The 13,446-nt window shown below is 50.2% G+C and overlaps 2 protein-coding genes across 2 annotated transcripts; both read left to right on the top strand.

The window, feature by feature from the left end:
- Positions 1 to 50: 50 nt before the first annotated feature.
- Positions 51 to 1,899, top strand: BO72DRAFT_443880 (casein kinase I). The gene is made up of 5 exons (XM_040943685.1): positions 51 to 280; positions 343 to 412; positions 463 to 611; positions 664 to 1,069; positions 1,123 to 1,899. The coding sequence occupies exons 1-5, from the start codon at positions 152 to 154 to the stop codon at positions 1,701 to 1,703; spliced, it is 1,335 nt and encodes a 444-aa protein (XP_040806437.1). The 5' UTR covers positions 51 to 151; the 3' UTR covers positions 1,704 to 1,899.
- A 9,551-nt stretch (positions 1,900 to 11,450) lies between these two features.
- On the top strand, positions 11,451 to 13,215 carry BO72DRAFT_91457 (regulator of G-protein signaling domain-containing protein). The gene has a single exon (XM_040950806.1). The coding sequence runs from the start codon at positions 11,804 to 11,806 to the stop codon at positions 12,917 to 12,919; it is 1,116 nt and encodes a 371-aa protein (XP_040806438.1). The 5' UTR covers positions 11,451 to 11,803; the 3' UTR covers positions 12,920 to 13,215.
- The last annotated feature ends 231 nt before the right edge of the window (positions 13,216 to 13,446 follow it).

Consider the following 13,446-nt stretch of genomic DNA (forward strand, 5'->3'; position numbering starts at 1 on the left):
CTCACTGTCTCAACCAGTTCAATTCTCTCGGGCTAACCTCATGTGTGAAGTCAGTTCTCAAGTCCCCTGATCACCACATCCGATCTCTGTCTTGTCTGCGGTCTCTCGCCTTCATTGTCCGACTTGCCAGACTTGTCCGACTCCCGCAGCCATGGCCTCCTCATCATCCAATGTCGTCGGTGTTCACTATCGTGTAGGGAAGAAGATCGGCGAAGGATCGTTCGGTGTGATCTTCGAGGGAACAAATCTCCTGAATAACCAACAGGTGGCGATAAAATTTGTACGAGACACCGCGCACCAGTGCACAAGGTCGTTTTCCTCCATGATGCTAATCATCAACAGGAACCCCGCAAGAGTGATGCCCCGCAACTTCGTGATGAATATCGGACCTACAAGATCCTTGTCGGGTGTCGTAAGTCTATCCTGGTCCGTCCGCTCAGAATCAGGGCTAATCCCGCGCAGCTGGCATTCCCAATGTCTATTACTTTGGTCAGGAGGGCCTCCACAATATCTTGGTCATCGACCTGCTTGGCCCCAGTCTGGAGGATTTGTTTGATCACTGCAACCGGCGGTTCTCAATCAAGACTGTTGTCATGGTCGCCAAACAGATGGTGAGCTCCATGTTGTTCGCTCCACTTTCCATATTTCTAATACCTCCAACAGCTGTCTCGAGTCCAAACTATCCACGAGAAGAACTTGATCTATCGCGATATCAAGCCTGACAACTTCCTCATCGGTCGCCCCAGTACCAAAGCCGCTAATGTAATCCACGTTGTCGATTTCGGAATGGCCAAGCAATACAGAGATCCCAAGACCAAGCAGCATATCCCTTATCGCGAGCGGAAATCGCTGTCCGGCACAGCCCGCTACATGAGCATCAACACCCACCTGGGACGGGAACAATCGCGCCGTGATGATCTCGAGGCGCTCGGCCATGTTTTCTTGTATTTCCTGAGAGGTGGACTCCCCTGGCAGGGTCTCAAGGCTGCCACCAACAAGCAAAAGTACGAGAAGATTGGCGAAAAGAAGCAGACTACTGCGATTAAGGATTTGTGCGATGGTTTCCCAGGTATGACTGTTGCGAGTTTCTTACCTCCCAAACAATACTAATACCACGAACAGAAGAGTTCACGAAATACCTGACCTATGTCCGCAATCTCGGATTCGAAGATACTCCCGACTACGACTACCTCCGGGACCTGATGACTCAGGCCCTCAAGAATACTGGCGATGTCGAAGATGGAGAATATGACTGGATGAAGCTCAACAATGGTAGAGGCTGGGAGTACAAATCGTACTCATCCCAGCAGCATCTCCATAACAACACCCTTCCAAACTCATCCGCGCGGGAGCTTCACGCTCAACAGCTCCGGAGTAGCCGACCAGGAGTGACTGCTGATCGTTTAAATGCGGCGCAGCCTCCGCCTCCATCTCCGGCAAAACCTGGAGCTGGAAAGACGCGCGATCGGCCAAGCGTGTCTGGAGGAATGGCCCCGAAGCGTCAGAGCGGAGCCCTTGATGCCACGCCAGCGGCTTCGACTCAAGCGCAGTTCCAGAACTCGAATGCCAACATTTCCGGACAGATGGGTAGCCCTGCAAACCCGGCCAAGACCAGCCAGCAAGGCCCCGGTGGTCCGGCGAACAATGAGCCGCAGCCTACATTCGTGCAGAAGATGATGAAGGCGCTCTGCTGCGGTAGGTGACGATCCTCGTCTCTCCGTTTGTCGCGGTTCCTATGCTTATTCCCGGTCGCCCTCCAGGTTGAGTTAAAAAGCGGGACGCGAGCGATTCTGTACTTCTACGAAATATCCTTGTCATGTTGGCATCTCGACTTTCTCTTTCGTTATTCACCGTCTTCAACATCCCAGGGAGGTATGACAGGCAGCATGCGACCATCATGAGCAATAGCCCAAGCACCTCCTTCCCATTCCATTCTATCGTACGTGCTCGGCTATGCCGACGTTGCTGCTGCTGGCAGAGGAAAATACGATCCTGGGTCTGGAGAGAGGGCTATATGTGTTTCTTTTCTTATGTCTGCATCCCTTGAGTTCTGGTGGGGTTGTTGAGCACTTCAGTTCACACACCTCACGCTTCTTCTCATGTGCCAGAGTTTTCTGTCTTCTCGCCTCGAAGAGGGGGGGACGCTATTCCCTCTCCCATCCGATAGAACGACTCTCCTACGCCCTCTCAACCTCCTTTCCCTCATCATTTCCAACACTCTTTGATGGTGCTACGGCTCGGAACGGCGAACTATATTAGTGATTTGCTCTCTCTTTCTTGTCTTTCGTCTCGCATCTTCGGTCACGAACCATTTTAATACTAGAGTTCCGTCTTGTCTTGTATCAGAGTACAAGATCGCACTGCTGTCTACCTCTCGGTTCACCCCTCGCTCGACCACATGCACACACACACACTCTCTCTCTTATCTATCACAACCCGACTTCCAACGCCCGCGTCTTCGCCACAGTGTGAGCTCACCTGACGCTGTTTATTGGTGGTAATCTCTAATGATAAGGAAGGGGGCGCGACAAAGTGAGTGCAGCAGACCGGGGTTATCTTCAGCATGGAAGTCACATGTGTGCTTTTTGTCATCGTGATCGACAGGGGTCGGAGTATTCTGCTTTATTTACACCGCATTTTAGCATCTATCCATGTGTTTGACTACGTGCGCATTCTCTTCATCGAGGGGTATGTTGTGCAGGACAGATGAAAGTCCCCTCCCATCATCGGTCAAAGGAGTTCATGCGATCAAGTCAGGCGGCCTGTGGCTGTTTTTTTTTTTTTTCTTCTCTTTTCTAGTTGTTTGTTGTTGTTATCTCATCTACTGGGGGACCCGAGTCTCAAGTTCCGAATATCAGACTCCAATGTAAGCTGTGTGTGCGTGCACGGCTGTGTGTGCTTGTCTTTCTTCACGGTAGCTCTCTCTAGTTGGATTCTGTCGTCGTCCTCTTCACTTGTGCTTATTTTCTCTGCCATTGTTGCTATCACCACCCTCCAGTCTAAAATTCAGCCGAGTCGATTTCTATCATCCTTGTCGGAGCGTACTTGCATTGCATTATTCGACCCTGGAGACCGGGTTCGTTGTTACTGCTGGTCTTGGGGCGGATTTACATCTACTTACCTACTATCCATCAATCTATAAATCCATTTATGTGTATGCCTGTTGGGTACATATCTCCTTGAATACTGGTCTGTTGAGGTCGGGCTAATCATCAAGCATCCGTCACTTGTTTATTTCACGCATCCGGACATTTCTCATGCAGGGATCGTGATTTGAAAGTTTCGGATGGAGCAAGCAAAGGCGCCTGGTACTCGGGGCCCCTCAATAACGAAGTGGTGGATCGTCCGTCGGGCCCCAGCTCATAAACTCTCCCAATCTGCCTGATCTGAGGCAGTCTTGCTCTGCTGGTGTGATGTGTGCAGTCGAACAATGGACTATCTCGATGATGAGCTTTTGCTTTCCTTGGATATGAACTCCACCTCCCCGGGGGGGGGGGGGGGGGGATCTACCTCATTACATGCACGTAAGCAGAAGCCCAAATGAACGCATGATAGGATAACTGTCTAGACTAACCTTGATACGTTTGATAGGACAAGAGAGATATTTTTCAGTCCCTTTCTTATAGGGTATGGTATTCAGGTAGCCATTGAACCGAGATTCATCCTCTATGGTCAGCAGCTTCTCTTCCCAGTCCAGTTGATGGTGAAGGAGGGCGGAGGGGGAAGTGGACTGAGACTCTGCGCAATTCAGGGCTATAAATTCAGTTAATGTTTGCTACTTGGCTGCCAGCGGGGTTTGGCTGGGGGATAATGATGCTACGGGGAAAGACCCGATTGAGCTGGCTGAGAAGCATACACTAGGTATGTCGTGGTGATGGACCATTCGACTGTTCTTTGCAGTGCCCAGGGAACTTGGTGCATTACCTGTTTTGGAAGTACGCATTGGGCATGGAGCATATTTGCTTGCTTGCTTGATGATGGTTGATGGTTGAAACATGATTCAGTGGGGAGGTGCAGGGCATATCGAGGATCCAGGAATGCCCACCGTCTACAACACGTTATCCGTATCCAGTGTAGGGAGGGGGGATAGTCAAGACATCGCTGATTAGGTGGGCTGGAAGGTTGTTTTCTTCCTCCCAGCTGAAACTGAGCCTCAGAATCTCATTGGACCCTGTAGTGGTTGATGTGTACGATATAATATGTGTCCCTTGTGTATTATACAAGAGATGTAGGTTGTAGGAGAATGGTTTCCCCACCATTTCTCCCAGAATGAAACAAACCCGCCCCCCCCCTCTGCAGAATCTAGAATCTAGACCAGTTTGTGCATGACAGGCAGACATCATACCACCAGGGCGTGACTGTCCGATCATTCTTTCTTTTCTTAATGCTAACAACTAAGATAGAAGTACTGTACTTAATTTACTGGCATACTGAATAGTAGTAATAGTTCGGGAGATATGCTGATCACTCAGCCTCCCACACTTTCTATGTATCTTGTCCTGCAGAAATCCGGTTCACTACTTCATGGGTGAGTGACGAATCCTGGGTTTGAAGTATGTCACGATCATCCCTCCCCGTCCAAGGGATGTGGGTGTGAGAGCGGATGTGACAATTACCGGCGGAGGAATTGTGGATCTACTTGATTTCGCACCTGGAACCAGACGTCAAAGGATGGTCGGTCGTCCTTCGTATCCCCATCAACAATGAGGAATAACAACTCACTACCCTGCTGGACTTACTACCGTACGGAGTATACTTACATAGGTCGTAATGTGACCAAAGATCATGATATGCAGCTTGTGGCACCGCTCCCCCGCATGTGGGATGATCTTGTTGTTTGTTGATTCAAGCTTGGCAATGGGTTGTTTCGCTTTTTTCGGTCTTTCCCTTCGGATTCCTTCCTTTTCTTCCTTTTCTTCTTTTTGATCTTCGGAAGGAAGGGACTCTGGATGGGGAATCCTGGGTATATCTCGGCTCCGGATGAAGCTATACACGTATACACTATACCCAAAGATCGAGTGTCGGAGTGGGTGTTGTTACAACTCGGAATACACGTCCAATCCACACTCGTACTGTACGTACAGTACACCAAAAGTCCACCGGTGAAAAGACAGACCGACCTGACAGCTGGCCCTTCATAACGTGGCATGCAACCGAAGCTAGGGAAGCGATGGGATTGAGGGCTTACAGGTCTACACGTGGCTGCGAGCGGGACTCGTTTTCTTTTCTGGAGGAGAACATTGCCCTGATGAATGCCTACATAGTCAGTAACGAAGAATGATGGATTTTCTTGTAGCCTGGCGAGGGCAATTGAAGATCCACAGAATTGCCGAGGCTGACTTGAGCTGCCAATTTTACGCAAAAGTTCTAGACAGATGCCACTGCATCATCTGGCCAGAACCGTTTTGAGCAACTCGGTGGGCGGATGGAGCCGACAATCGTTCATACACGGGTTTTGTGTGTGTGTGTGTGTGGCTGAAGTGGGCTGACCACGGATCTATTTTTTTTTAACTGTAGTAGCGATTGCACACTGTGTGGAATTCTATGGAATTATGTAGTGTAACAGTCGATTAGGACAGTAATGACTACTGGATTGGCTACTACTAACTATATAGAAGTCATACTCATAGGTAGTAAATGTCAGTCAAATATACAGAAGACTGCAGAGGTATGAGTATGAGTAGGTAGAATCTGAGTCGCCACTTGATAAAGAATAGTTCCGGTTGCGGTTAAGTGGTCCCGAGGTCGGTCACCGCTTGACCCGGTAGGGCTTAGTGTACAACCAGTAAGCTTACTCCTCCTACAGTGGCTAACCTATCAACTGATAAGGAACCGCGCGTTGTTGCAACGTTTGCCGCCACCTTCTGATGTTCTGGAAGAGAGAGAGAGAGAGATCCCTCTTATCTACTCCGTACGGAGGATTCCGGAATGTCTTGGGCAGGACGTGCGTGAGTGTGCCTGTGTCACGTCGGAAGTGCTCCTTTCTAAGATCCTACCTCTGCTTGGCTGCCACCGGTCTTGCTGAGTGGCAAATTCGGGCGAGAAAAGGGCTTCCATGTTCATTCTAGAACCGGAAGATTGGATTGTGATCCTTGGCTGGCTATTTTTCTTTGTGGGATGATCTTGCATAGACCCTGTCTACGAGGATGAGAGTACGATACTGCGTACTGTGTACACACTACGGAGTACTACACACGGAGGGATCAGGGGATCAGTTGATGTGGCTTTGCTGTGGTAGCCACTTAAACTTTTCGGGCCCTCCGTCTGGTTCGGCAGTACGTCCACTAGAACATGGGTGTGATGATCATCAAGAGATCGACCAGAGTTTAAACGAGCAATTAACCTACCGTTGAGTTGCAGCAAGAGGGGAGAAAGGTTACTGAGTCGCAAAGAAAGAACCTGGGTGTGCGTGCGAGTCGGTCAGACTAACAGAGTTTCCCCAGGTTCAACCGCCTGCAAAATGATCGGCAAGATGACGTGAAGGGAAGGGGAGGAGGTGTGGCTAGTTTAGAATTCAACCCAATTAATCACTCACTTTTGCATTACTCGCTCAGATACTCCGTACTCTGTACCTAGTACGTACGGTACTTTCATGCCCAGTACTCAATATAATCGACCTAGCTGGGAACGCAATGTGTTTCTAAGTTACGGGATTCCTCTACAGTAGACTCTAGGCTTCAGCTGCAGATCTTGTGCTACAACGACCAAGTCTTCGCCTGCGGTGTCACCCGATAGAACATTCTCTGTGGCTTCTCTGTAGCCTTGACGTATTCGTCCGACCAACGCCCGGTCGGTCCAGGTCGTACATTCGAACGTCGAGACACACAAAGGCCTTCCTCTCCGATTGCAGATTGCAAACAGGATGAACCGATGGGATGATACAGTATACGTATCACGTGTGTGAAGGCTATCCATTTTTTCGAGACCTGCCCAACCAGGTGAAATTGATTCCTCCCATCCATACTATTTATTCCTCTACTACGAGTACCATCGACAAGATACTTGAAGTGTCTACTATCTATAGCCGCCAAACCCAAACAGGGAACAGATCCACTGGTTTCGCTGTTTGCTCGCCAGACGCGCCAAACAGATTGAAAGGTGGAGCCTGAGGAGCGAGGACCCTCTGGTCGCGCCGGAAATCCTTCATCATCACTACGGAGTAGCTCTCGGCTTTCAGGACTATCGCAGGTTGCTACTCGCCGTCTGACTGGCTGGTCAAGGGCGGGGGAGTGTTTCTTATGTACTGTACAGTACGGAAGGACCGAAAAAAGCGCCCTCCTAGTCTACGTATCTGTAGGTCGTAGTCACAACTGTTAACTTGGTGAGTACTGCACCTCTAGACCGATTACATAGTTGGCGCCGCAAGGTAGGATAGGGCTAGCCCCTCTCCTTACACCCAGCATTCCTCGAAATTTCTTTACTTCTTCTGCTGGGTTCTGGAAAATCCATGTTCCCATATTTCCATTTTACTACTCATATATGTTACCATGTTACCATGCTACCTCCATGCTACCATGTTGGTGAAGTCTATGTTACCCGGCAATCATATGGTCGGATCACATGTCCACTTTGGGCACCTCGAAACGAAAAAAAAAAAAAACAAATACAATTCTCAATCGCCTCGACGAACTACGTCTTATGTACGGTACTCCGTAGTATGTACTGTACATTCATGTATGTAGTATGTACTATTGACTGTATATGTTACACCCCGTGACACAGACACGGTCCTGCAAGCCTGCAGGCCCTTGCAGTAGGAAGGCGACACTGGCCTGGGGAGAGCTACGAGTAGGCCAAGTCTCTAAGTTAGCTAGGTAGGTAGCTAGCTGCAGGCAGGGGGATGTTGGGCTGGTGTGGAAACCCACCACCACCACCACCCCGTCTTTCAGTCTCGTTTGTAGCTTTGTTGCAAGCCGGCTCCGGAGGTTGCGGGATTTTGACTGGCTGTCTCTCAAGTCGCACCTCTTTGTCTTGCTCGGGTAGTAGATCCACCCAGCTTATTTATGATGATGAACAAACTGATGATACGAGAGAGTGCTTTAGTCCAGCCCTTCCTGGGGGTTAACAACCATCGAAATGATCGACCGCCTGCCTCGAGGACGATTCTGATCTATCAACCCGTGCTCAACCTGGCACAATTGGGTGTCAGTAGCAACGCGCTCTCTCCCTCTCCCTCCCTCTATCACTCCATTCTTCCTGTCCAAGGTTGCCTTCCAGTCCGTCTCTTTCAGGGAGTATGTCCTTCCTGCCCTTCCCCTTACCTGACCTATGGCTGCACAGCCTGCTTGGCATCATGCAGATCCTGCGCGGCTGGAGCCAATCAATGCGGGGACAGACCCGGCCGTCGTCAGGCCGTCGTGCGCGCCTAACGAGGAGTCGAGTCGACTCGCTCGACCGACCGGAAACTGCCTCTCCGGTCCAGGTCCGTAATCAAGGCCAACAGGCAGGGACTAGTTATGGGGATGGCAGGTGCACACGCTTCTTGGCCCTTGTGTATTGTACTATGTATGTATGCATGCATGCATGTATACATGTATGTATGTATGTATGTATGTATGTATGTATGTATGTTTGTCCGTGGCCTGATTTTCCGATGCAATGGATCGCGGAATCCTTCTGGAGGATCGCCATGTGTTTTAGGTACTATATATGTACTGTACATGGTACGTACATCAGTATCTACGGTAATCGAAAAGGGAATATAGCACAATCGAGTCGCTACTGACTGAGATGCCCCGTAATTGTATATATGATGCGAGCCACGTAAAGAGGAGGGAGGGAGGCAGGTATAGTTATAGTTATACTCTCTGTACGGAGTACACTCCGTACAGTACTTCCAACGTCCAGCCGGAGTCTGCCCGTTACAGTACCCGACGATCCAATCCAGTCCAGACTAGCACACTTGCCACCTTAAGTTCCTTCCTCCAAATCCACTTCTAACCGCTCCAGCCAAGCCTCATGGGATGGATGCTTGAGATCAGACAGAGCTTTGCTGCAGTAGGTCGTCCATACAAAAAGCTGCCCGAGGCCCTCCTCCCCCGTTCAGCGGGCGTTTGATATCACATCTTACTTTTCAATTGAGTTCTGGTCAATTGGCCTCATGCGATAGAACATGTCTAAGAACCGACCCTTCTTTTAGAACATTCAGAATTGAATCCTCCACGCATCAGGCCTGTCCCGGTGCTGTACGAGATTAACAACCGCCAGACATCTGCCGCTCCGCAACTGCAACCGACATAAGCTCCGCGATCTATCATATTTCCTCGGCCAGGGCTGAGCGATTTATCCTCGTTGCATCTGCACCGTTGGTCATATTGACCTTTGAACGCGCGTTGTTGGGGGCTGCTTCTTTGCCCCTTGCTTACTGCTGAGCTCTCTCCTTCTTGCAGCTGGAAAACACGCATAGTAAGTGAAAGACGATCCTTTAATTGGATGTTTTCTAGAACATAGCTGCTTCCTTATTCTCTATTGATCTCCCATTCTTCTTTGTTTCGTTCTTGGGAGGGGTTTTTGTTTTCTTTTTTTCCTTTTTTTTTTGTCAAGTGTTTTCAATGCTTGTTTTCTTGTTGCGACCACGGTGCGCGCATTGTTTCACACATGCCTTTCTCGCCATTCCCATTCCCATCCCCATCCCCTCCAGCTCCACGACATCCACAACTCTCCTCATTGATGGGTGTTGAATTGTGAATCGGATATCGATCGAAGGGTCAGCCGAACAGCATCGTCGTCACTGTTTATTTTGCACTTTGAACAGCAATAGAGAAACGGGAAGCGCTGGTGGGGGTGAAAGAGAGAGAGTGTGTGTGTCCAAAGGATCGGACCGAGTCACACCGAAGGGCGAGAACATACTCAGTACTCGACGAAGCCGAAACAGGCGCTGGTCTCCACTACCAGTCTGCTTGCCCGGTTCCCTTCTGCATCTCCGAGACGAACCGTCCGTCCCTTTTGGCACCGGCAGAGCGATCTCTCAGATCCGAAGGACAGACAGACTCCAAAGTTGTTGGTCGCTATGGATGGCTCCACAGCTGATTTTGAATGACGAAGATCCGTTCCCCTCCCCCCCACCTTTTGAGGCTTCCAGATCCTGTTCCAGTTTCGGGTCGTCAGTCCCTCTCGACTATTCCACAATCATTTCAGTCCTCTGAAGCATGACGTGATTCCGTCATTGCATTAATGATGATGATGATGATTACCATTACTTGCCCAGGCGCGTAGTGGTCTCGACTGACCCCGATCGTGGGGCTTCTTGAGAGAGGATTCTCGCTTCATCAAATACTGCGTATTGTATGAGGAGACTGAGTACTACTGTTCAATGGGTCATAGATGTTGTTGGTGATCTGCCCGGAGTACAGTACTATTCAGTATGAGTATCATCTATGTACTTGATTATCATCCATTCTTATTCCTCATATCTGAGACCTCATTGACTGGGTTTTTGGATTGATTGGATCATTGGCCTGGTTGAGAGTAACGGGGGTTCAAGGTTCTGCTTGATTGAAGGTGCCATCATCGAGCGAAATCGGCGTGTTGACCCCACCTTGAGGGGAACGATTGGATGAAACTACGATCGACCGGGTGGGAAAAGTCTTGTCTGCACTTGATTTGTGGTTTGAGGGAGGAGGAGCTGGAGGGAGAGAGGAAGGCAGCCCAGCCAGTTAACTTGCCAGTTCGCCAGTTAGCCAGTCAGCCCCATCCCTGGCCAGCCAACGTGGTTGCGTTCCAGTTGTGGAGTGGAGCCCGTCCTGACAAAAATTGATCAGCAAAACTGTCTGTCTGTCTGTCTGTCTCTCTCTCTCTCTCTCTGCCTTGTTTCATTGCCTCTCCCCCTCCTCATCTTGTCCTCGAACCTCTCTTGAGTCTTAACTCACTTCCTTCGATCCACAGTCCATCCAATCCAGATCTTTTCTTCCTGTGGCGTCATCCCTTCTGCCACTCCACTCCAATTCACTTCATTCCCCCCCTCCTCTCTTTTTGGTTCCAAAATTTCTAATTTTCTTCCTCTTTCCTCTTTCTCTCATTTTTCATTTTTTCCAAATTTCTTTTTTCCCGAATCTGATTTTTCTTTCCCCTAGTGATTCCCTACTGATTGATGTACAGGCCTTAATTCCACATATTATTATTTTTCCTGTTCTCCTCAAATTCTTTATCTCATTATCTCATTAGTTAGTGTTCGTCCATGTTTGTCTGTCTGCCTGTCTTCTCTCGCTCGCTGTCTGTATGTCTGTCCGTCTATCTGCTGCCTGCCTGCCTTTCCCTTCCTTCCTTAATCCTTCTGGAATTCTACACTTCCTTCCAATCCATCCTCACACACCCCCCCCTCCCCCCCTGTCACCACAAATATTCTTCCCCTCAAAACTAATCAATCCTTTGTCTGCGAAACAGATCTCATTCTTTCACTGAGTCTTACTCAAACTTGAGATCCTTACTCACTGGATTGTCTTCCTCCTCCCTCCTCTCTTTTACTCAGCGCGTCCGCCTGCCTCACAACCCGACACCGCTGCCGCTGCCTTTCATTCCATTCACCGTTCTTCCCGCTCTCACCCGCCGGTACTCGCATTCATCACCAAGCCTGGTTCTTGATCCGCCAGTGGCTGGTAGCTGGTGCTCTGCCAAAATACGAACGGACCCTAGGAAACTGGAACCCTCGACAAGTCCGATAGCGAGCCATTGACAAGCCGTTACCCTCCCCCCGGGACACAACCATTCTTCCCTGTCACAACTGTTTTACAGTGCGGGGAGGATTCCAGGGCTGTCGCTACACTCGGTCATCTTACCCCACGAGTCCTGTTACACCCTGGACGCGATGCTCAAGAAGAGGACTTTACATCCTCCCATTCTCTTCCGGCATCACACTCCCACCACGACGCCTGAACTCTCGCCGACGACCTCTTCATCGGATAGCGAGTCGGACGAGGACATGGACTCCCCCCGTCCGCGTCCGCTAAGTCTGACTGTACCCCCTGGCGCATTTTGTCCCATGCGTCCCTCTTTAGATGAGGTGCTTGCGAACACTGCCCCTGCACCCTACACCCTCAGTGCCTTCATGGCCTATCTTTCCCAGAATCATTGCTTGGAGACTCTCGAATTCACCCTGGAGGCGAAGCGGTACCGCGAAACCTACAACGCTCTTAGTCGCCAATTGAATCAATCTCCCATTGCCAGTGAATGTCCCGAAAGCCAGCACCTGCGCATGCTCTGGCAACGACTGTTGACAGCCTACATCATCCCTGGTTCTCCGCGTGAGATCAACGTCTCCAGCGAAGTCCGGGAAGATATTCTTCGATATGCGAACCAAACTCCCCCGCCACCCCCCGAAATCCTGGACCTTGCCGTGAAACTCGTTCATGACCTGATGGAAGAGTCGATCTTCATCCCATTCCTGAACGCTCACGCCGCTGCTGCTCACGTCTTCCCCCTATCCGAGCCACTCTTCCCGCACGAGGATGTCACTGTCGTTTCCAATGCAAGTCTCGACGATCACACGGTTAAGCGGGTTCGTTCGAAGGGTCGCCGCTTATCGCCCCGTTCCTCCAAGGAATTAGGCTCCCCGGTCTCCGTCGGGTCCCCGATTGGCCACCCCACCCGGTCGAACTTCTCGTTGAGTGCGATGACTTCATCCTTGAGCAAGGCGGGTCATCGCACATCAAGTCATGTCACTAGTGCTAGCGGGGAGTCGGCATCGGGCAGCGCTTTAACGGATGATTCAGGAAGCGTGCAGTCGAATGTTAGTGCAGGTGAACCGATGACACCACCGACGACTCCACCCTCGAGTGAACCCAATAGTATGCAACTCGGTCACAGCCCGAAGCGGTCCGACAACCCTTGGAAGAAGATGGGAATGAAGCTGGGTTTCAAGAAGCGCTCTGGGAACAGTGGTTCCGGCAGCCATCACTTCAAACTATCCGGCATGGACGAATGACTGGCCGTCCGAGCCCCGCAAACTAGGCCTGCCCTACACCGAAAGCCGGGAACTTTCTGGCAGACAGTGAAGCTTTGCTGCTGTCCCCTTTGCGGATCACAGCCTTTACTCCACCCATGATTAACCACCCTGGAGGTGTACCACGAAACGGCTACCGTGTTTCCACGTCCTCTCCCTTCGGTAGACCTGACGCATCCGAGCTCATCCCTCACACGTTTACATTGTGTCTACGACTGGTCTCTCGATTCCTTCAGCGAGCAATTTAATTCAGATATGACCACGAGGGGATGGCCATGATGACGATATAATGCCCGTGCATATTTGTTTTTATGCTTCCAACCTGGAAAGCATTTTCAGAAGAGGCGTTTTGCCGTCTTCTCGTTCTTCTCTTTTGGTGTGTGTGTGTGTGTGTGTGTTTTGCTCAAGCCTGCGAGCGATTTAGCGAGCATTTCGATATTCTGTGTCAACAAAACTCATATAGACAGGGCTCAAAATGGTGTGGCATTCGGAGTTTATATTTTCCTGGC

This window comes from Aspergillus fijiensis, assembly GCF_003184825.1.
Source record: "Aspergillus fijiensis CBS 313.89 unplaced genomic scaffold BO72scaffold_2, whole genome shotgun sequence".
Lineage (NCBI taxonomy): Eukaryota > Fungi > Ascomycota > Eurotiomycetes > Eurotiales > Aspergillaceae > Aspergillus > Aspergillus fijiensis.